Consider the following 22,873-nt stretch of genomic DNA (forward strand, 5'->3'; position numbering starts at 1 on the left):
GAGAGATTACATTCAGTGTCAATAATAATAATAATAATAATCATAATAACAATACATGTATGAATTCAAACACTTACCTTTGACCTGTTAGAACAAGCAGCTACACCAACATCAGGGATCCAGACTATATTCTGAATAGCGCCTGATCCTGTCACCACCGACTGCAGTACTGATCCATCCTGGAACAAATGGTGATGGTTACAAAAACGTGCCTCCTTGGAGAAACAAGTTGCGGTAAGGTTTTGAAGCAGCAATACCATCTAAAACGTATCTCAGAATCCCTTACCCTCAAGGACCAGATGTTCATGAGTCCGCCAACTCCTCCAGATACCAGCGCCATCCCATCAGGGCTGAAGGCTACGGTCTTCACTGGAGTGATGTGTCCCTTCAGTTGAAACACACACCTAGCATCCTCTGCTTTTCTGTAACAGTCCTGCATGTGTAAAATATCAAATCAAATCAATCAGAAACAAAATGACAATGAAAAGGTCACAAAGTCCCGTGTCTACTGTGTGTTGAATACACACACAACAAGGTATGTGTTTTTGACTACATACACCTGCCTTCATTAGGTGAATCAATCGGATTCCAGAGCTCCTGTCCAATTTATATAACCATCAAGAACTTGGGCTAAGGAATTTCCCATTCCATTACAATTGGATTATCGGTTCTAAAACAAAGTGCTCCGTGACCCTGGTGCGGGAGATATATGTCCCTTATGGGGGATAATGTAAACTTGCAACCATAATAGATTTTACTGTTAAAATGTAATCATAGCTATTCATGTGTGTCAGACAGGTCCAGTTTAACCAGAACTAAAATCTACCTACGTTATGTCTAAATTGCCCATTGTTAATCTGCGGCAAGCTACTTGAAAATTAATGAAAACCAATGGACCAGTTTGTTACCCTTTCAGTTGTTTTAGTTTCCAGCTCCCACCACCCATCTGAGACATTGGAACTTGATTCAGGAAAGCTGAAAGGGTCCTGAGGAACAGTCCAGACACAAACCAAGCCATTCTGGCAACAGCTAAGATAGAAACAGACAAAAACAAATCAGATAACTGGAAAATCCTAGTGCACAGTAACTTAACATCTGCTGGCTATTTAAAACCCCTAAAACATCATTCAAAATATAAAATATTTTATGACACTTTTTTATTTACAGCAAGCTTCAGGGCATAGTAACAATCCATCATGTATTAAAATGATACATTTGCTATAATTTACCTTACATAAATAATAGAATCACTTCTCAAGATACATACGTAGCAAACATAGTCAGGGGCTTGGGGCTTTTGCCTGGTTGACTACACCAGGCAATACTATTGACCACAGCTGGATGGGAGAGGACATGCAGGCACTTCCAGTTGCCTCCCATACAGGCCCATAACTTCACAGTCTCCTCTTTGGCACAGGTCATGAGTATTTCCCCAGCTGGGTTCCATTTCATACAGGTGATAGACTCCTGCAAGAACAAAAAAAACAAGCACATATAGAATATTCCATTCTAGGAAAAGTCATTAACTGCAAAACCTAAATAATTAATGTATAAATCAACCTACCTCTGTAAAATGAACCTAGTGCACACAGATATACTGTTAAAGACAACAAGAACACAACCTGCACACTGTTCAAAAGTAATACATCGTTGATGGGCTAGGTCCATAAAATAGCAATTTCAGTTCAGGTGGAGAACAACTCAACTCCACAGATTCTTTCTTACCTTGTGTGCATCAATGACTACAATGGCTCCTTTTTCAAGTGGCTCCTTTGTGCCAATCAGCAGTTTTCCATCAGCATAACCTACTGCAAATGGTTTGTCTTCACTATACCAAGCAATTGACATAACAGCAACTACAATGAGGACACACAAGTGAAAAAAAAAAAAGCATTATACATACACACACACACAATTATTCAGCATAACATAAAAAACGACAGTTACATATGCAATCTTGTAGTTCTGAATGAAGAATATTTATTAATACAATCTAATTTTCAACCTGAAAATCAATATTGATAGGAATCTTTCCAAGCGTAAATTGTTTGTTGTGACCCAATGCATCAATACAATGTTATATAATGCCCCCTTCTGTATATCTCCCTTAACTGATTAAAAACCGATACTTGCCATCTTTTCTGTAGCAATGTTCCAGCTCCATACGATGCATGGTGGAGGCATCTACTACTTCAATTAGGCCAAGGGATCCATCTATTCGTCCCACCAGCAAAACTTCTAAAGTCTCTCCAGCCCAGCTCGCTATAGGGCCATCTTCGGGCCAGGTGAGGGCTGACACCCAGTGGGGCTGGATATCCAGCAATCCTTTACCTCCTGTGATAGACACAGATGTGTTGTGAATAACTGTTAAAATAAAAACTTTGTTTTTTAGTTGCCGTCACTAAAACGTCAGTGTACTGAACACACTTGGGTCAAAGGGATGCTGCAGATTAGCTATCAGGCATTTTTTTCATACAAAGGTGCTGGCCATACAGCACTATTCTTGAGAGTTCAGTCTTGCATATTTTGTTGATTACTTTCATGCAACACAGCAAGACACCAAGCAAGTGGCCACCAATTCTACTAACAAAATGAAGACTTAAATAATATTTCGTACCATTGACTTGCCAGATATTGACCATTTTCTCCATAGCTGCTGCAAGGTACTTTCCGCTGACACTCCAGCAAACCAGAGACAAGCTGGGGTCACTGGGGGAGCCAATGTTACTCAGGCCTTCCTCCGAAGTGTTGTCTCTGTAAAACACGCATGTTTACAGTATGAGATTTTTTAGTGCACCTTGAAACCTGCTTATAAAATACAACATTATAGTGCTGATTACACTTGAGTTGATAACTAATATGGAGATTTTAAAGTTTGGACACTGATCACTAGTGTAAGGAATTGTGAACTATGACACATTTTTCATTGTTGTAGACAATTATGTATTTTTTTTTTACTGTATACTTATTTGTTTATTGGAAGATTGTTATGGTCTAAATCCAATTTCACCTCTTAATAGCCAACCTTTACTTTTTCAACAACTTTTAACCCTTTTAAATTTACCAAAACATACTTTGATCATCATTTCTTAATATGACTACATTTTATAAACATTCCAATTAAGTGTATTTACACCTCGGCAGTTAGATGGTTTAATTATTATTTAAAGCTAGGTTTGTCAACAAAACTGATCATGTCCATTAAAGAAAACACATACAATTTGTTAAAGACGCATGTCTGTTGCAGTGTATACTGGTTCTTGGTAACATTCCACACGCGGACCGTTCCATCATTGCCACTGGTTGCCAAAAGACTCTTCTTGTTGCACCACCCACATGTTATAACCTATAAAATAAATTATGCCTATGTAAGTAAAAAAACAAAACAAAACAAAAAAAGCACATTCTCACTTATGGAAATCATACAGTATAAACCACCCCAAAAGATTACACTACCAGAAAAGATAGAAACATGATAAAATTTACTAAAGAAACAAATTCACTTGTCTGTCTGTCTATCACATATCCGGGACACACACACACACACACACACACACACACACACACACACGACTTGCAAGCACCAAGGGACTTGTAACATGCTGAATTCTGTCCTTTTTTTCTTTTCCAATTAAAGTCATAGCTGGAAAAATCCAAGGTCTCAACAGTGCTGGACTGTGTAATTGCCAGAAAATGGAAGCTCTAAATACAAAGGTTACCACTGTTTTGATCATTAAAGTAGACCCCTATGTATTACTTTATTTCTTATCAGGGAAAAAAGCATTGGCAGACACTGTCCACTGGGAATACTGTCTTTAATCAAAGGCATGCTAAGCTGCTGGAGTCAGACAATTTGACAAAATTGGGATTTACACACCAAGTAAAATAATGTGCATTTTATGTTATAGAGATGAGAACAGTCTCTTAAGATCCATTTTTTGTTACATACCCTGCTTTGATGGGCTTCAAGTTTAATAAAGGAGCATTTGCGCAGGTCCCCAGCCATGTCCGCGAATGTCTGTGGCTGGCTCTGATTGTCGCGATCGTGCGCTGCCAGTGTCCGCACCAGCTGCTGAGCTGCCCACTGTCTGTGCTGGGAAGACAGCCTGGATGAGAGGCAGCAAGCTGCCAATGCATTCGCCAATTCCAGAGGGCCTACAGCGGAAGGATTATATGAAGGATGGGCATACAAATGCGCAATACAACCTGCTAAACAAAACAGGTGACATGGTGCCCAGGTAAGTGAGGAGTTTTGTGAGAGGGAGAAAATAAATAAATAAATAAAACAAGTGGTTCAAAACAAATGTCATGTTTTTACTTATATAAAACAAACCCAAAGGAAAGGCCAATATAACAGAAAAGCCAGGGTAAAGCAAATTACAAAATAACCACCTCTTGTTGAAAGCAAGAGACTGTGACATGAATGACAAAATGCCAGAAAGTAATGTTTAACTAAGAACAGTGGATAGACACAAATAACTAAAGAAAATGTAATATGAAAAGGTACAATAAAAAGGCTTGCAGACTATATTGCATATTACATTTTCAGAATGTCGACACGATTCCATCTGACAATTACACAAAAAAAAAAAAAATCACAATTTAAGAATTAGCAGGTGTTTGAAAAAAGTACTGTAATTGTGCAAGAGCAAACCTCTCTTTTCAAGATCTGCTTTGTCGCAGCTGGGTCTCAGTTTAGCCCCCTTGTCTGCTAGCAGTGCCACAAGTGCCTGGGTAACTACAAAGTTAGGAGAGGTCACTAGCTTATTTTCTTCTGCAACTCCTCTCAGGAAACTGGGCAGAAACTTCCTCTGAATGGGATCATCTACTACTGCTAGATTCATACCCGTTGCTGCCGAGATTAAATTCTGGAAAGAGAGAAAAAGCCAGTTATTTTAGTTTAATTACGTAACTATCAGTAACTCAATAAGATGTCAAGGAATTGTATATGTTTCTTTTAGCACTAATATATATTCTACAGCTGAGTGATTAAATAGTTAATGAAGTACTAAATGAAGAAATATGATGTTATAAATACATCTCGTGATTTATAATAGTTTAACAGAGATGCTTAATTACAAACACCAAAGCATGGTAGGTCACCTGTGTGCAAAGCTGAACTAGTAGTTTGGCAGCACTTGGGCTATTGGAAGCTATACAGCCCACTGCTGTACTCAGGTATGCCAGGCAGGACATGGGCTTGTTGGCCTTGCTGCCTCCTCCACGTGGGCGCTCTGCTGAACTGGTTGCCTTGGGGCTTGTTGACAGGCCAGCTCGACCCGCTGCAGCCAGGCACATCAACCGCACCAGGGTCCGTATATCCGTCAAACCCAGGGACTCCAGTCCAGCAGCAAGACTGCAGCTGGAACCACTGAGAAAGAGACAAGAACTGGTTATAAAAAACAAAAAACAACAGGAACCACTTTTAGCTGGGGCTGTTTGTGGTAAGGTCCTGGTCCTATATCTATATATATATATATATATATATATATATATATATATATATATATATATATATATATATATATAATATATATATAATCTTGAACGATCTAAGTTTAATTGAACATGCTAGGTTCAAATTAAATAATCAAATAGACTAGGTGACACAGTTCTACTGGGCTGATCTGTCTGCACTACCAAAGTTTATTTTTTCTTCACAGAAAAAAGCTAGATCAAACAATGATTTTGATCGATACAAATAAATCACTTTTCTAACACATTCTGTTAGCTAATCAGTAAGGAACATAAATGACCAGCGGTTGACATTTGAATTATAACACTAGGACAATACCAAGTGAACTGAAGGAGCAGTCAAGCTAGAAGGAGTTCAAATTATGAACTATGTCATTACATTTCCTTTTCTTAAAAGAACACGTTATTACTACAGTGCCCTTTTATTCTGAACACACTGAAAATAATTTTATGCAACTGTACTACCCGCACCTGACAGACAGCAAAGACAGTGCCCTCATGACCATTGTTCTCGCCAAAAGGACCTGGGCAGCTGCCGTCACTCTCCTCAGAGCCACAACTCTGTCATGGGGATTCATCAGGGCTGCAGCCTGCTCACCAAGAGTTATCCTGCCAGAGAAGCTTTTCTCCACAGAGCTGTGACAGCCTGGAAAAGAGGACATCAAAACAGTTCTTCAGTATTGAACATGCACATGCACTTTAACATTCTTAAAATAGCATCTACAGTATTAATCGCACACTTGAGCATTTCTTTGCACTCTATACTGAATGATAAATGTAAAACAAATTAAAATAAATAGCTGAATTTTGAATAACCTAAGCTTAACATTTTAGTAGTAACAACATTGTTAATTTTATCCTTAATACCGCTACCGTTGAAGTCATTAGTAAAAACGCGAAATAGTATCCAGGACTAGGGACGCACCGATACCAAGTTTTTGGCTGAATACAGAATCCAACTCAAAAGATTCGGCTGAACACCAAACTGAATACCGAATCTACAAAAAACTGTCAAGAAAAGTGAAGGAAACTGTTTAATAAAAAACAAACTGGCAGCTACTTACAAGAAACGCGCACAATCTATAGTTTTGAGCCTTTTAGTTAATAGTATTTTTATTACCTAACGGAAATATATCCCTGAATAAGAGTTCAGTTTGAAACATACACCGTTTACCGCTAGCCCCCTCCACCCACAACAGAAACGTCAAAATACAGAACCGTTTACTTTACCTTAAGAAAGGAGAGCTGCATTTTTGCCGTAACCCACTATTTTCTATAATGACGTTTCAACCTGTGTCACCTGATCTGAGAGTAGGGTTGCCAACAGGCTGCAGAATCTCGGGACACTAAGAAAGTCAGGTTTTGTAACTCACCTCTCTAAACAGCAGTTTATTCAGTAAAGTGAGTGTGAACTGTGTTTTACTTAGTTGTTACCAAAAGCACACACATGCCTGCGAGGATCGTTTCCATCAATCAGACCTATACAGCAGCTGATTGGCTTTCTTTTCTTTTTTAAACAAACAGAAACTTTACCTGCTGTCACAAGGTTAAATTAAAGAGTGCAGGTGAGTGCAAAGTTATAATAATGGTGTTTGCACTATATTGATAAATATTGTTTACTGTATATAAAAAAATAAATAAATAAATCAAACAATTCGATTAATTGTTGTTAGGCTCTCCGGATAGAATTGCCACCACGATTAAACAATGAAATACATTTACTAAACTGCTGAAGCAGTTCACACTCAATTTACATGTCGAATACATTGCAGTTCAGATAGGTGAGTTACAAAACGTGACCTGCCTTAAAGTGTCCCGAGATTCTGGAGCCTGTTGATAACCCTATCTGAGAGCTACGAGGAAAAAATTACCATGATGAGTGACCTGAATCTCCCTGCGAAATCAAACCCACGTTGATTTAAATGCACATTGTGTAACACATATCAAATTGGCCACGAAATAGTTTAAAAAATATTTTAATAAAACACAGCAGTTCCCAAATGGTTCAACTTGTACTGGCACATAACAATAACGCAATTCAATTTACTAAAGCATTGTTCAACAACGTCTTGGACATCTGACAGTTGTAAAGTTATAAAAAATATATATTTCTGTGCATCACGTTTTTTTTTTTTTTTTTTTTTATCTCAGTATGAACTCTAGAACACATTTCACAGACAAAGCAACAAAGCACAAAAGTCCACAACAGTTTGTCATTACTATATATTGCAGGTTTACTGCATAACTTTACTCCAGGAAAAGTGTGATGTGAATGTGCTGTTGCATACAGGGGTATGTTTGTATTCAGCAGCTGCGTGACTGTTTAGTGCGTGCACCACCAGTAATTTAGGGAGTTGATAGATGCTCAAAAAGCAGGTATTCGGGCCGAATCCCAAACCGAATCCTGGGTTTGATGCATCCCTAATCCAGACTAAACTGATGATGATGATGATTATTATTATTATTATTATTTATTTTTTAAAGTACGGGATGGGAATATTCAGATACCTATTTGGAGAAGTGTCTCCTCCATGCTGTTGGTAGCTGTAACCATGGAGACTGATGCTCCTAATGGATCACTGTCAGTGAACTGGACTGCTTCAGGTACGATTCGACGCTCACTGAGACCGAGCGGGCCAGCCAACAGTTCAAACTCCTCCTCCCCGGTCAGCTTCTCATCCTCATCTACATCCAGCATGTCCCAGTCTTCTGTATTACCAGGAGTTGCAAACCATTCACTTGTATGCATACACTTCACAAAATTACTTAACCAAGTATTTTTTACATTGTCTTTTGACTGACACAACATTTAAATCCAAGTATTCCATCAAATAAATAAAAAAAAGAACACCATGCATGCGCATTATGTATATTTCTATGTAAAAGTTATATTATAAATAACTGGCAATCTATTTCTAAATATGCATGGTATTATTCAGTGATACATTTTTTTTTTTACCTTCATACACACTGTCCTGCTTCCCAAGTAGATCTGGAGCCTGGCCTTTGTATCTATAAAAAGAAAAAGCGTTTACAGAAGCAATGGGACTTGTGTGCTAAGGAGCTGGATGTATTTGAAAGCTACAGCCAAACCTAAGGCCAACATAAGAAATATACTGTGTTTTGGTCATGTAGTGATTAATTTTTTTAGGTAATCTTATAAGTACAAAAAGTTATAACGTATCTTTCATAATGTACAGTGACAGTTTTGATACAATTGAGTTATAATTATACAAAAGTGATGACTAATAATGATCCAAATCACCCATAAAAGAATACATAATGCACAACAACAAATCTGAACAGTACACAGTATTCAGTTTTGTTAAATACATGCCTGCAGAGGGTTATCAAGATGAACTCATTTGTCACACAATGCATTAAATACTGAAACATTGAAACCAAGCCCAGTACTGCCAGAAAAATCAACAGGACTTGCCTTTCAAGGACTGGCCCTTTTGTCTTGCTCTTCATGGAGAGGTATTTTTCCCTACAGCTGCCACAGAGAAGGTAGTAAGGATTTCCACTCCCACATTCCCCACCAAACCAGCCGTCCACATAGGAGCCATTACTACGGTAGCCCTGTCGGTTTGCACTCTGACCACAGCCTGGGTGGTTTTTCTTCATGTGCTGATTAAAACTGGCAACACTGGACTCGCAGAGTTCACAGATCACCACCTCGTCTCTGTCCTCGGACTCACAAACATGCTAAAATAAAAGAAGAGGGGCGGATGTATTTGCATAAGCAGCATCACAACCTCTTATGATTTCAAGGTTTCCACAGAATGTATTTGTATTGTACAAATGGGGGGTGAGATAGAGGAAATTCTAGTTTTCAATTCAATTGCTGAAGACATTCAGTGATCCAAAGATCAATGCCCATCTTAAAAAAAAAAAAAAAAAAAAAAACACATATTTAAAACAAACAGCCCCCACTAGTCTACTTTAAAATCCCAGTTTACCACCACTGCTTCACTGGCAACAGAAGAAAGTGCAGAGTAAAGAAGAAGCAAAAAGCAGCCCCCCAGCTGCAGTCACACACACACCCATGTTGGCCAATCCAGTACCTCCGGGATCCACATTCCTAGGATATCACTGTCACTTGCAAGCTCCTGCCCAAACATGGCCTCCATTGCTTCATCATCCAGGTCAATCTCCAGCTCCTCATCCAGGTTGAAATCATACAGGGCTCCCGGATCCTGCTGCAGAGATGTCCCTTCCCTTCGGTTCTGATTTCTCTGGGCTTGAACTGAACGGTATAGCCCTGCTGCAATGAAAAACAATGAAACAAAAATAAAAAAGTTAACCTTTATTGTTAATCCCCTATGGTCAAACACAAACTAAAATAGAAAGCCTTTTGGAGGTACTTATTCTTTATAGGACTGACATCATTCAACATTATATGGACATCAATGAAAACTATTTATGTTTTATGCAAATTATGCCTTCCTTACCAATTTAAATAGATGGATATTTAGATATGTGAAAACAAACAGAAATGGTTACCATGCCATCAGAAAGCTTTGTATGCAAACACATGCTCGCCCAAGAAAGGCACAACATTTTGGACAGCTGGCTCTTCTCATAAAAAGACTAGCGAGTATTAAAGATGGATCAGTATTCTTATTAAAAATAAACAATGGCAAATATACATTTTTGAGCCATACTAGAAATACCATGCAAGAAAACACACCTCACCTTCCAACAAAAGGTAATCTTACATTTTTTTTTAAGGTAAAAGCTCACCTGCCCGAGCTAGCAATGTCCGTGCTGCCAAGTCAAACCTCTGTTTTCTAGTTACAGTAGATCGGCCTCTAGCAGCAGATCCATTAGAAGCAGATGCACTCTCCCCCTGATCTAGTCCATCTGGGCTGTACCAAAACAGAGAACAAAACTAAACTTTCCACTACCCCCTAAAATTATTTAAAATCCATTAATCTAGTCAGTCAATTATCACCCCTGCAGCTGCACGACGTTACTGTGCAGGGAACAACGGACTGATGTTTGCATAAATTAACAGCATGAAACGTCAACTTCCTTGAATAGAAGAAAGAAGCATATCAGTAACCCCCCCCCCCCCCCCCCCCCCACAGCTGTAAACTCAAAAGTAGACTTAACAGTATGAGTAAAAAAGTTGATGATACAGTTTATTGAAAATTGGTGGTATTTAAAGACCTAGATGCAATTTGGCAATCAAGTGAAGCGTTAGTATCCTGGTAAAGTATATTAAAATGACTGATTTACAGTCTGTGGAAACACTTCTTATGTAACTAAGTACATCACCATATAGTAGAGCCTGACAATCTGATGCTCCCAATAAATGCTAAATCATTTTAATACCAAGTTCCATCACAAAAGTGGTTTTCCAGATATCTGTATAATTTTAAATTGATAGAAAACTCCGGATACCTCTCACTAAAGCCTTCCTCCATTTCTGCTGCGTCTGCTGCCGGTATTTCTCCAGGAGACTGCAGGTAGCTGGAGTCTCTGGATTTACCCCCACCTCCAGAAGCAGTTGCCCCTGAGCAGGAATCAGCTCCTCCGCTGGGTTGGGGCTCCTCCTCCTCCTCAGTTCCAGGGTGCTCAATCATCCACATGGCCAGCACAGTGATATTCTGAGCATCTGCTTCTGCACTTGCACCTACACAATAGAGAAATGGTAAGAGCTGCTGTATAATGAGCCACCGTACGTTTTCTTATAGGACATAAACAGACTGGAAAATTCACAATGTTCAATATTAAATAATCCAAATCACCTAATCAGAAACAGTTCATAAAACAATATTTAGTGTTGTGGTTGAGCCCATACTGTGGTAATTTATCTTGTAAACGTTACATGATTTATATGACTGAAATGCTGCTGCAAGGGGTTACATTTCAACATTAATAAATCATAAAAGCTAAATCATAAAAACTCTGGGCATTCACAAACATTCTAAAAAAAAAGTAAGACAACTGCTGTTCAAAGAAGCGACAAAGAAGATCCTTACCAGTAGCTTCCAAGGCTTTTGTTATCTGCCTAAGAGAGAATCCCATTTCTAAGAGAGGAACGGCAATGGCAGGTGGAGGAGGTGAAGTTGACAATCTGCTGCTGGGATCTGATAAGGCTAATAATACAATGCAGAACATCAGTCTAAGAATCTGTGTTGTCTTTTACACTTCATTCACATGAACTGTAAAATGTTCAGAAAATGAACTGAAGAGAGCTCCCTTTATCAGGGCCTAGTCTCTATGAAACACAATTTTACCCTTGGTCAGAATAGAAAGATTTCACTCTATATTAATTGAAATGTTAATTCTGGTCTCTCTTTTTTTTTTTTTTTTTTTTTAAATGAAGCACCAGGAGAAAAAAAATAGACAAACAGACAACTGATCCCAGTGATCAAAGGAGTCACTCAAAGGTTAAATACCAGTGCGGTTGGAAGTCCTTGCTGGCTGGGAGTCCGGGGAAGTCAAGCTTTGCCTCCGTCCTATTTCGTCAGACGGGGATGTTGGCAGGGAGGAGACAGGTGGGGTTTGCGCACGACGTGTGGGTATCATAGTAGTAGTTGGGTAACTAGAAAACATTTGCCTAAAAACACAATATAACAGAATCATAAAAAAAGTAGTTCACCATGACCTAGGGTAACTCAGGCCAGTTTCCTCCATATATCCCCAAATTCTGGTACTCTAAACAGCTTGCACAAAAATATGTCCAAACCAGTTTTCATCACACTTGGACAAGCATATACGTCTGTTTTAAAAATAATTAAAAATAAATAAAATAAAAAAGTGAAATACAATAGATTTGTACTTGTAGCTGTATACGCTCTTTTTAAAATTATTATAGTATTCTTGCAGTGTTTTGTACAGTTTAAAAAAAAAAAAAATTGACTCAGTTTAAAGGAGGATTTACAGACTGAAACATTTCTCCTGCCTTTTAAAATCAACTAAAAAAAATAGGTAACAGGGTCTACCAAACTCTTCATCATTAAATTGCGGAGTATGAATCCAGCACCCTTACCTTAGCAGACTGAGTGGCATGACGCCAGGAGACTCAGAGGCTGGCACAGTCTCAGTGTCTGTCACTGGAGTAGTGGCAGTGGTGGTATCTTCCAGTGAGCTGCTCATGAAGGAAGTGGTGCTGGAAGCAGAAGGACTGGTGGTGACTGGAGTCTGTGCCTGCTGGGCACCATCGGGTTCCTCCGACTCAGGATCCACTTCTACAAGGAACAATGGAGTCACTTCAATTCAAAGGTGTAATGGTAGATAAATGAAAAGTTCAAAACACGTTAAATCATGGCAATTTTATTTTAAATGCGTTTCATATGAACATAATATATTAAAACATTTAAGAAAATATAGACTGACACATCCCTAAATGTCTTCTATCATCTACTCTTTTAGTTTGAAAATGTTATGTTTATTTAGTGCATACTTAAACAAATAAATTGAGACACATCATATCATGTCCTACATTTAGTGATTTCTTGTTTTAAAGAGCAAATTTGGAGAACCTAAAAATAAACTAGAATTTTATTACAGTGCACACATTATGTAATTCTATGCTGGTAATTATTAGGTACTGCTCTATTTTCCTTTGAGAAAAAGAACTGTTGCAGCTTACCTTGCTTGATTTTGCCCCCAAACTTTTCTTCCAGCAGACTGTTAACTACCAGCTTGTAAACCATGGCTTGAGCACGTTCCAGATCTGCAAGCCCTAGGGCTCGTTTGATGGGGGACCGCATGACGGCGCGCTTAACCATGTGCCGCATCAAGAACTGGAGGGCAGCTCTCATTTCCACCTCCTCTTGGATTACAGGGGAGCTAGCACAGTCCGAGTTGTGTCCATTCTCTGGCAGCACCTTGGGAATAAGTAACAATTCAGCATACTTGCTGCAGCTGAGAAGAGCACTTAGTGATTTCATAGCACCAAGATAGAGGTAGGAGAGCTGAACCGCTCGGATTTCTGATTGCTCCAAATCGTGAGTTCTTATCGCGTGTTCATGGGCTTTCCTCTTTCCGTCGGCTTGATGGTGTTGGGAGTCTAAAATCTGAGGTTCCAAGGAAAATGAAGATATTTCGCTTTCTGATTTTGAGTTGGTGCTCATGTGAGCTTTGACCTCATCCAAACTTTGGGAGACCCGCAGATCCATGGTTTCTTTTGGGAGGTCCCCCTCTGCTTTTTGCTCAAGGTCTCCCTTCTCTTCTGAATCATGTCGGTGTTTCTTCTCATGCCTGCGGGCACTTAGCTTTGCTGTGTCTTCGTGGATGCCAGTCAGGTAGGTGAGATCCAGCAGCAGAGATGCCGTCAACCCACGGAATCTGGAAACGTCAAAGGGCAGCGGCTCGCAGGGCTCCAGGTTGTACAGGGGGGTGTCACTAGACGACCAAAAAGTTGGGAAGCTTTAATACGGATCAGAATGACACAGGAAACAGAAAGTGAGGGAAAAGACAAAAGGAAGGACACAGAAGACAATGCAAGACATGGAACAAAACTTAAAATAGGTGAGGGGAAAAGTGAAGGAAGGAGGAAAGAAACAGTTGCCATGCAGAAGTTCATGGACACCATGGAGCACAAAAGGAAATAAATAAAATGCACTTTTAATGCAATATGCTCTATAAAAAAAGCATTGTTAGTCTGTAAATCAGCAATAATAATCATTTAAAAATCATTTGATTGGAAAGAAATAATAATAATAATAATAATAATAATAATAATAATAATAATAATAATAATAATAATAATAATAATAATAGCAGCCTATCCATAGACCAAAATTCGCCGCCACCTGAATCCCTACAATGATGTCCCTTTTTAAGCCTTTTAAAAAATAACAAAATACATCATTTCAGGGTCCACATTCGTTTTTAACCAGTTATTAATAACGACAAAGTTTATTGGTAGTTGACTATGAGAACAATCCACCAAACACCATATTAAAACCACCATTTCACCTATTTATTTATAACACAAATCACTCCCACATGTTTCTTCCTTTATTCACAAGAGCCTTGAAGCTTGCCTTTCTAAGCTAGTTATGCCTACCTGATTGTAATCTCTGCCTCATCCCACTGAACCTTGGCAGAAGTGCTTCCCTCTTTCACTACTCCCAGCAGTGTGGCGTGCCGCCCCGTTTGCTTGTGAACACATCTCCCTCCAACTCGGAGACCAGCATCTGCCCCTCCAATTACTGACAGCACAGGCCAGACCTCGGTGCAGAGTGTCTTCAGCTGTGCCTCCGAGAGGTCTGCCAGCCCGTGCTTCCCATGTCTGCCCTTCTCCTCTTCTCTGAAATCGTCCTTTGCATCTCGTTCCTCCCTGCTTTGCACCGAGCGGCTCTTTTTCAGTTTCTGCCCAACTTCCCTAAAGCAGGCTTTGATCTCCTGGAGCCGCTCCATCATGTTCTTGTTGATGCAGTGGGTCCACCTGTCTGTACGGTGGAGAATGCGAATAAGCTGAGTGGTGGCCTCTGCCAAAACAGTTGCAACTGGGCTGCAGATAGGATCTCCAGGCAGCAGGTCTCTTGGGGTGCCCCGCATTTGCATGTCACAGATTTTAACCTGAAGACACAGATGCAACATTAATAAAACACATTATGAAACTAAACTCACAGTATTTGAACAAGCTGAAAATGAACTAGAATTAAACAACAAAAAAATTAATACAAGTTTTGGTTCAGAGAATCATAGACTACTTTAAATTAGATTACACATTATTTAACTAAATTTAACTAATTCAGCGTACTGTAAAAATATACATCATAAAAAAACTATGGCATATTTAAATGCTTTACATAATGCTTATAATTTGGGGGTATTTGGATGGTTAGTTTTTACCTTTTCACCAGGATTACTGCTGTAGAACATCACACAAGGGTATAGTTCTGTTGCATCCACATCTTCAAAGGCTAGTTTAGGCTCCTACAATATTAATGGCAATACATTATAATCAGTTCCTCGGGAGGACTTAAATCACACAGAGAGACGTGATGTGCTTTTCCATAAAAGGGCTTAAATGATTTTACATTTGCTGAACTCTGCACCTGGTACCTGGTAAATTGAAGTTAATAAAATATCTTGAAATAAAAGACGACATTCCCAAATTGCCCTTTACAGTGGATCAAAAGCTACATTTCTTTTCACTGATCTGTTTGGCAGATGTTACGCCCGCTAGGAAAATGCAATATACTCAGACAGAAACACCACCAAGATAGGCGGTAGGACAGGTAGGTCTATTGAGCACGTTTTTTTCTCTCTTGTCTTATGTATTGCTACAAAAGTGTGTAACCTGAATAGCACAGGGTTGTTTTTGACTGCTTCTATAAAAAGGACTGAGAATTAAAGCGTGAGCTACCTTATCACTTTTTAATTCTTCTTCCTAGTACCTAATTATTCCATGTGAGCATCTGCACAGCAAGTGATAAGTTATCAGGAAGCAACAGCAACTTTTAATTATATAGACCAGGGGTGGCCAACCCTGGTCATGGAGAGCCACAATCCATCAGGTTTTATAGGTACCCAGTAAATAATTCATTTAAAAAAACTTGGAACAATTACATTTCGACCAGTTAAGCAGTATTTTTTTCAATTTAAGTAGTTCAATTGTTCAATTTAGTAATTTAGAGATAATTTGGAACAAAAACCTAAACACCCTGCAGCTCACATGGACCACAGCTGACCACTCCTTATTTAATTGAACAAATTAACTTAAATTCATCAACAACTTGCATTCTTCAGAAATTGATGATTTAAGGGAAACCCTGCTGGATTGTGGTTCTGCAGGACCAGGGTTGGCAACCCCTCATATAGAATAATGATCTGACTGAAGGAAAGCTGTTTAAATCAACCACCTGGCTTGAGGATTCATAGACTGTGGATACAAATAATATTAACCTGTTTGCTCAGAAATAATTCCAAATGCAACACTCACCTCCCCATTTTTCCCAAAGGACATTGTCCTTGCTTCCATGTCTAACACACAGGTGATGTAATCCCCCTGAGTGAAACTGGACAGCGCCAGAGTCTGTTCTCCATTGTGGTAAAGATTACCACTATAAGCTCTGTACAGCCACATGTCTGATGTAGTACGATGGTTGAAGTCGTGAACAGGCCAGCGAGACACTCCTACACAAGTTCCTTCATTACCACGATTTTCTTTAACAATGTAAAACTGAAAAGAAAATGGAAACAGCATGTACAGTAACTCAAACTAATGCCAATTCTTTTTAGACAGATTTCATGTTTAAATACATTTTACTTGGAACCCATCAAATAGATGTTTTAACTATATGTGAAGTGGTCGGACTGAACTAGAAATCAGTAAAATCCCTATTTTAAAATTCTGCTGTTAGAGATATGAAAAAAGATCAGATTCTTCCTTTTCATACTCCATCTTCCTAATTTACATGGTAATTGGTCACCCTGCCAAAGCAAATAAAGATAACTAAAGCTACAGCCAGTTTGCCATTACCGGCAGCGCTGGGGTATAATGTTACAGCATGGGGCTTAAGTGTCTGAGTCACCTTGGCCTAGAACTATACCTGTCATTGTCCTGATAATACAAAAAATAGCACAAAAGTTTCTCTATACAGTATGTGGTGACCAATCTGGATCAAGGTCCAAGGTCTAAAAAATAAAAGCTACACTTTTAAAAACCATAAATGTCACCAATGATTTCAAACACACTGTACATTCTACACATAGGTTTTATATCTAACTTGGATTTAAACCAAACATTTAGATGGGACTTCTAAGACATTTAGCATCAGTCTGACACAGTATATAAAAACAATTAAAACTCTACTACTAGCACAACTGTGAAATCCCAATTCGACAATACATAGGTCATACCTTCCACTGGTAACATCCAGACGTGATTCCTGTGGATGCTAGCCCATATCCTTTTCCTCCACTGCCATGAGTTAGCACCTGTCCATTCTCCACCACACAGCACTGAGCTTTCTCAGAGTCATAGGACAATTCCTGGATGGGCAGGCTCTCATCCTCCTCCTCCACCTCACCCTGCAATGTGGACAAATAGACTTATACCACCTGAACTACTGCAAACAAGGGCTCCTAGGTGACAGCTAAAGTATAAAAGCTAGACATACCTGTAGTTTCATCTCTTGTTCTTTTTCTTTTACTTGAATTGTGTGCTTGGCCTGAGCAATTGGTGCTTCCCACATGCAGTCAGAAAGGAGTGAGAATAGGCGTTCTACAACCTGTCATATACAAAACAAAATGGACTGAACAAAAAGTCCCTACTGTACATTACCAACATGTGCAGAGACAGAATATTCAGCAATGTGTATATTGAGATTATAAATCCCCAAATTCTGTATTTTAATCACATTATTTTAGTACATAACTCACATCATAAACAAATGTTAGACAATCAGGTTATAGGAGTATAAAGCTTGTAATATAGATCTTGCCTGAGTAAATCATAGAACACAGTGGTGTATCACATTTGAAAGTGTGGTTTCCATCATACAAAATTCACATGACATACTGTACAGTAGAATACACAAACAATCAAATAAATAAAAGTGCAATATTATTACAGGAACTTTACTATCTCTATAAACTCTACTGGGATGAACAGGGCATGTGGTATATTTTTTGGGTAGCGTTTACAGTTTATGCATCAAGGAAATCAATGCACACATGTTTGGTTGATAATAACTGTTAAGAATTATTGAAAAAATCATATTTTTGGCTAGGGTGTAGTTTAAATTTGAAGTTCTAAGATATTATAATTTAAAAAATGAAAGACCTGTGTCATCTGGTGATCTTCGACAGTAGCTTCACAAGCAGGCAGCACAGCTTCCAGTACATGAAGAGCAAGCAGCCTTGTTCGCAAGTTTCCAACCAGGGGGACTCCTAAATAAAACAAATATTATTATTTTTTTCAATATTTAAATATTATACGTTTACAGTAGACTCCCATTAATCTGTGTTTCAATAATTCATGTTTCGATAATCTGTGCGGTTTAATACAGTAATCAGGTTTTCTACAACTAAGCAACCAATAAACCAAAAGAAAAGCGCTGAAATCAACGAATCATAAAGAAAGTAACTATGGGAAAAAAAAATGAAGATGAACATTAGAGTGGAGGCTTCTTTATGACTGAAAAAAAGTAACATTCTGCCTTGTTTGGTGTCAGTTTCCCAGACTTGCAGATAAAATAACAGCTTTATTTGTTGTGAATTCAACATTTCGTTTACATCATATACTCTCACAGTAAGATGTGCTGATGGATACTGTCACAAAGACGGTTGTAGTGGGTGACGTCAGACCAGAAACGGGAACCAACACAGAAGAAACGGAGAGACATGGAGTTTGTTGACGCATTTAATGATGCAACAAACAGTAAAATAAAAGGTTGTAAGACAAACAAAACACAGGACACGGCACTTTTGGCCAAAATAAATAGACAAACAAAACGAATAGACACTAACAAAACAGGGTGGACAAACGTTACACAAAACAAATACGGTGCTGGTCCTTCCAGCACTCGTAGCAATTTATATTATCGTTTATATATTTCACGTTTCTCCTCTCTCTCTCTCCCTTTCTCCACTCCCGAACACACAACCCCGAGTGAGCAAAAACATGCTGCTTTTATGCAGCTACACTGAGACTCAATTGCTAATCAATCATTCAACTGGAGTCTCGGTACAACTGCACATGAATTAACAAAGTGCAATTCCCTGTGCTCGCATATTATTACATTTTATACCCATTTATATCTTGTGTACCAATGACTATACACCAACATTAACACACTACATGTAACATACAACACCAATAAATAGCCCAGCGGCAGGGCACTTTGTCACAATACCCATAAACACAATTGAATCGTCTATCTTTTTGATTCGAGATCCGATGTGTTCAGGTCAAAAATGCCATTCACTATCTTTCCAGGAGTTGTTGGTATCATTCAGCAAGATTGGCGCTGATATGGCAGAGGCTACACAGAAGGATTGCTATGATTTTGTATTATGAATATTGTTTTAATAGTGTTTATTATTGGCATTAGGGATGGGAATTTCAAATAGTTTCCTATCTGAATATACAAGGTGCAACATTTTTGTGTATTCGGTTACCAGAACTCTGGTCCCTTACGCTCCCAAGAACAAAATGCAAATGCGTGTGTACAAGCAGAAAGCATAACAGTATAAGCCAGTAAAGTTTAGCAGGGTTCACAAAGTGTACAAACAATGTCCAAGACAATATATCTTCATTCAATACAATATACAGTATAGTGCAAGCCTATGGACAGTACTGTAGACAGCAGAAAACAGACTTAAGACTCTCTTAACCTGGCAGTCTGAAAATGAAGAGCAGTTGTAATAATTAAAGACTCAGAGCAAGATCAGTGACTTTGTTATACAGTATATAGATGATTGTTGTTGGGTCTATTGCATTTTTTGAGATTTTAACTAAACAGAAAAGAGATTTCCCAAACAGTAAACTCAATTCCAGCTAATCCCTGTTTTTCACTAATTTTTCACTCAAATCGGCCCCAGTCTGCGCAGATTAATAGGGGTCTTCCGCACTTAGTTCTTGAAAAGGTCAGCTGAGGTAGTGACCAGGGATACAAAATAAACAGCCTTTTGGCAACACATACTATAATAAGAATCTGTAACTTACTCTGTAAGAGGACATTGCAGCTGGAGTGCTTCCACTCTAACCCAATTAAGCATGCTCACAAATGGGACATTAACACAAGTATGCATACAGAGTCCTGTATATTTAGAGTAGCAAGACAACAGAAATGTTTTAATAAAAAAATGGGATGAGGTCTTAATTCATGTACATATCAATTCCACCTTTACAAACCTGAACAGCACTTTTGAGCAGCAATATTCAGCAGGACCTCTGTCCATTTTGGGGAAGCCATATTAGACTGTATAGCTTTGGAGGACACAACTCTCCGCAGAAATACAAGGAAATCTCCAAGATGGAGCTCTGCTGTGTGCTGTTTGCGTACAAGTGCTGCAAGAAGAAAAAACAAAGAAACCGTTTTTATTTATTATTGTTTGTACTGTTCTCCACATGTTTGTACTGTTTGGTTGTATTTTTTTTTTTTCTCCACGTTACCCTGCAATTGTTTGATTAATTTAATTAACTAATATGATCTACGTGTTTACAAGCTGTTTTCTGTAACTCATTACTTGCTGAGGCCAGTGTAAATTATCAAAGCTGCTTTTTACTCAATGGCCATCCAGAACAAGAACCCCATGGGCTCCAGTAGAACGCTGATGAGCGGATTCAGGTTTCAAATCCAATGCAGAGGGTATCCAGCACCACACAATGTCAAACTTAGCACACTGTAGTGGCAGATGTTTGATTCCATGACTTTTACTGGATATAAGCTGCCAGGTCTCTTATAAGCTTAGACAGACACACACCTCTGAAATCCCTCTTTTCAGCTTCCCTGATCTCATCAGATTTTGTCTCTTCCTCCTCCCTACAGGAAGACATCAGTGTCACCCCAGCCTGGGAGAGCAGGTTCTTCAGCTGGCTACACAGCAGGTCCAGCAGAGTCTGCACTACCTTGGGACTCAGTTTATCAGCATACGTCCTGGATAAGGAAAGACATGTTAAACAAATCCAACTGATATACAATTAACAATGTATTTTAATACTGTTTCAAAAAGCACGATACACTGCTTAATTTAATTTTGAAAAGTTTAAAATGTTGCTCTAATGCTAATAAGTGCATCACATACAGTAATTATAAACAGCAGAGTACAAAACTGGCACACTGTCAACAAGATAGGATGTAGCCATCCTAATTTTACTTTTTGTAATCTAATTTTAAATCTCTTACAGCTAGTTTCACAGACCCCAATTAGCATTACCCTCGAACTACCTAACCTTGTGTTAGATAAGCTACACTAGTCCAAGAGTATTGCTTTAAACAATCTTTAAACAAATCAGCCCAAGAACTTGAAAAAAAAAAAAAAGCAGAAATGTTAAGTACAGGGCCCTTCAAAATACAAATTACCATTATTTAAAATGCAAAACAAATGTTAAGGATACTGACCCTGTAGTGATGGCTAGAATCTGAAGCAGCCTGGTGCTGGCTACTTTGAGAGCTGTGCTGAGCTGGGACACACCAGGCTTCTGCAGCAGCTGCAGTGGCTGTCCTAACATGGTGTCAGTACCACACAACTGTGACAAGACATTGAGCAAACCACTTGAAACAGCCAGAGACACATCCACTGGCTGATAACGAACACTGAGTGCAAACACGGTCACCAACAGGAGGCGCTGTTGAGCTTCTGAAAAACAAAAATACAGCCAGACAAAATCAGCAGCAGAAAAAAAACAACTCTTAGAAAGCCAAACCTAATGCAAATGAAAAGTATTACTTAAGATATTCATGGGAAGACCCCAGTGTGAAAAAAAAAAGATTTATGACCAAGGGCATACATAAAAACGATTTTATGTTGAAAATTATACAGCAGGAACACATGTAACACAACAGGCAGCAACAGTAAGTAATTTGTTAGCCCTATAGAGGTTTCATTAACACCAACTTATTTGCGAGCGATACTGGAACATAAAACTATTTGGGCAAATGTGAAACAGATTTTCAATACTATAAAACACGTTTACCATATTGTTTCCCAGAAGGAAAAAAAAAAGTTAATTGAATGTACCCTTTGTTTTTAAGCAACAATGTAAACCAGAAATTGTTCTGGTCTAAAAACATTTATACACAAATCTTTAAAACTGATGCTGGATTTCAGTATTCTTACCAACATGATGCTTGTTAGATTGCAAGGCACGCTCCAGGGTGGCAGACAACTGCTGGTAAATCTTGTGCACTGCCGTCTGGATGTCCATCTGAATATTCCTCTTGGCAGATCTGATGCCATCCTAGATTAAAAAGAAACAAGGAGATATTCCAATGAATTTCACTAAAAACACTGCATAGAAACTATGTGGAACATGGTGTATCAATGGTCACTTTAACAGACGAATCAATACTTCAAAAACTAAATTGACAGGGCACTCTTGCACATTTCAAATGCATCTCAGATTTATAATGTATTTTATAATGGTTTAACAAAACCTGTCAAGTTGGGTTACTGTCTCCATGCCAGTAACACTGCCAGCACAATCCTTAATTTAGGCAACAGCTGGTGAATAAAACACTTTGCTTGTTATCTGAGTTAAGTGTTTGCAGCCAATCTACAAAACTGTCAGATTTTAAAACTGGTTCAAATGGGAACAATCATATATCCGCATCGAGGGATAAAGCTTATTTGTGCAACAAAGCCATTTAGGTTTGGTCCAATCCTAAGCCTGCTTTTTTACTTTTATTTGTTACCAATAATAGCCCAAACTGTAAAACTGCACAGAAAGATGCATGTAAAAGTGTTTTTTGATACTGTT

The 22,873-nt window shown here is 38.6% G+C and overlaps 1 protein-coding gene across 9 annotated transcripts in view; it reads right to left on the reverse strand.

Moving 5' to 3' along the window:
- LOC121294648 (probable E3 ubiquitin-protein ligase HERC1) overlaps positions 1 to 22,873 on the reverse strand; it is a 53,707-nt gene that overhangs the window by 11,052 nt on the left and 19,782 nt on the right. For 3 of the 9 annotated variants that reach the window (XM_041218578.1, XM_041218580.1, XM_041218572.1), the window contains 32 exons: positions 22,234 to 22,354; positions 21,516 to 21,753; positions 20,878 to 21,050; positions 20,306 to 20,461; positions 18,233 to 18,339; positions 17,568 to 17,678; positions 17,308 to 17,478; positions 16,388 to 16,627; positions 15,295 to 15,378; positions 14,504 to 15,018; positions 13,082 to 13,860; positions 12,479 to 12,677; positions 11,886 to 12,046; positions 11,466 to 11,582; positions 10,885 to 11,116; positions 10,222 to 10,346; positions 9,522 to 9,742; positions 8,915 to 9,183; positions 8,435 to 8,487; positions 7,984 to 8,184; positions 5,947 to 6,121; positions 5,104 to 5,371; positions 4,655 to 4,868; positions 3,950 to 4,209; positions 3,219 to 3,346; positions 2,618 to 2,754; positions 2,134 to 2,334; positions 1,726 to 1,856; positions 1,268 to 1,467; positions 909 to 1,029; positions 287 to 433; positions 78 to 179 (listed from right to left, as the gene is read on the reverse strand). In XM_041218578.1, coding sequence (XP_041074512.1) covers positions 78 to 179; positions 287 to 433; positions 909 to 1,029; positions 1,268 to 1,467; positions 1,726 to 1,856; positions 2,134 to 2,334; positions 2,618 to 2,754; positions 3,219 to 3,346; positions 3,950 to 4,209; positions 4,655 to 4,868; positions 5,104 to 5,371; positions 5,947 to 6,121; positions 7,984 to 8,184; positions 8,435 to 8,487; positions 8,915 to 9,183; positions 9,522 to 9,742; positions 10,222 to 10,346; positions 10,885 to 11,116; positions 11,466 to 11,582; positions 11,886 to 12,046; positions 12,479 to 12,677; positions 13,082 to 13,860; positions 14,504 to 15,018; positions 15,295 to 15,378; positions 16,388 to 16,627; positions 17,308 to 17,478; positions 17,568 to 17,678; positions 18,233 to 18,339; positions 20,306 to 20,461; positions 20,878 to 21,050; positions 21,516 to 21,753; positions 22,234 to 22,354 — 6,357 coding nt within the window. The remainder of the gene's footprint in view (positions 1 to 77; positions 180 to 286; positions 434 to 908; positions 1,030 to 1,267; positions 1,468 to 1,725; positions 1,857 to 2,133; positions 2,335 to 2,617; positions 2,755 to 3,218; positions 3,347 to 3,949; positions 4,210 to 4,654; positions 4,869 to 5,103; positions 5,372 to 5,946; positions 6,122 to 7,983; positions 8,185 to 8,434; positions 8,488 to 8,914; positions 9,184 to 9,521; positions 9,743 to 10,221; positions 10,347 to 10,884; positions 11,117 to 11,465; positions 11,583 to 11,885; positions 12,047 to 12,478; positions 12,678 to 13,081; positions 13,861 to 14,503; positions 15,019 to 15,294; positions 15,379 to 16,387; positions 16,628 to 17,307; positions 17,479 to 17,567; positions 17,679 to 18,232; positions 18,340 to 20,305; positions 20,462 to 20,877; positions 21,051 to 21,515; positions 21,754 to 22,233; positions 22,355 to 22,873) is intronic. The other 6 variants (XM_041218581.1, XM_041218579.1, XM_041218577.1 and 3 more) reach the window with 5 other exon arrangements.

This window comes from Polyodon spathula, chromosome 19, assembly GCF_017654505.1.
Source record: "Polyodon spathula isolate WHYD16114869_AA chromosome 19, ASM1765450v1, whole genome shotgun sequence".
NCBI classification, from domain to species: domain Eukaryota; kingdom Metazoa; phylum Chordata; class Actinopteri; order Acipenseriformes; family Polyodontidae; genus Polyodon; species Polyodon spathula.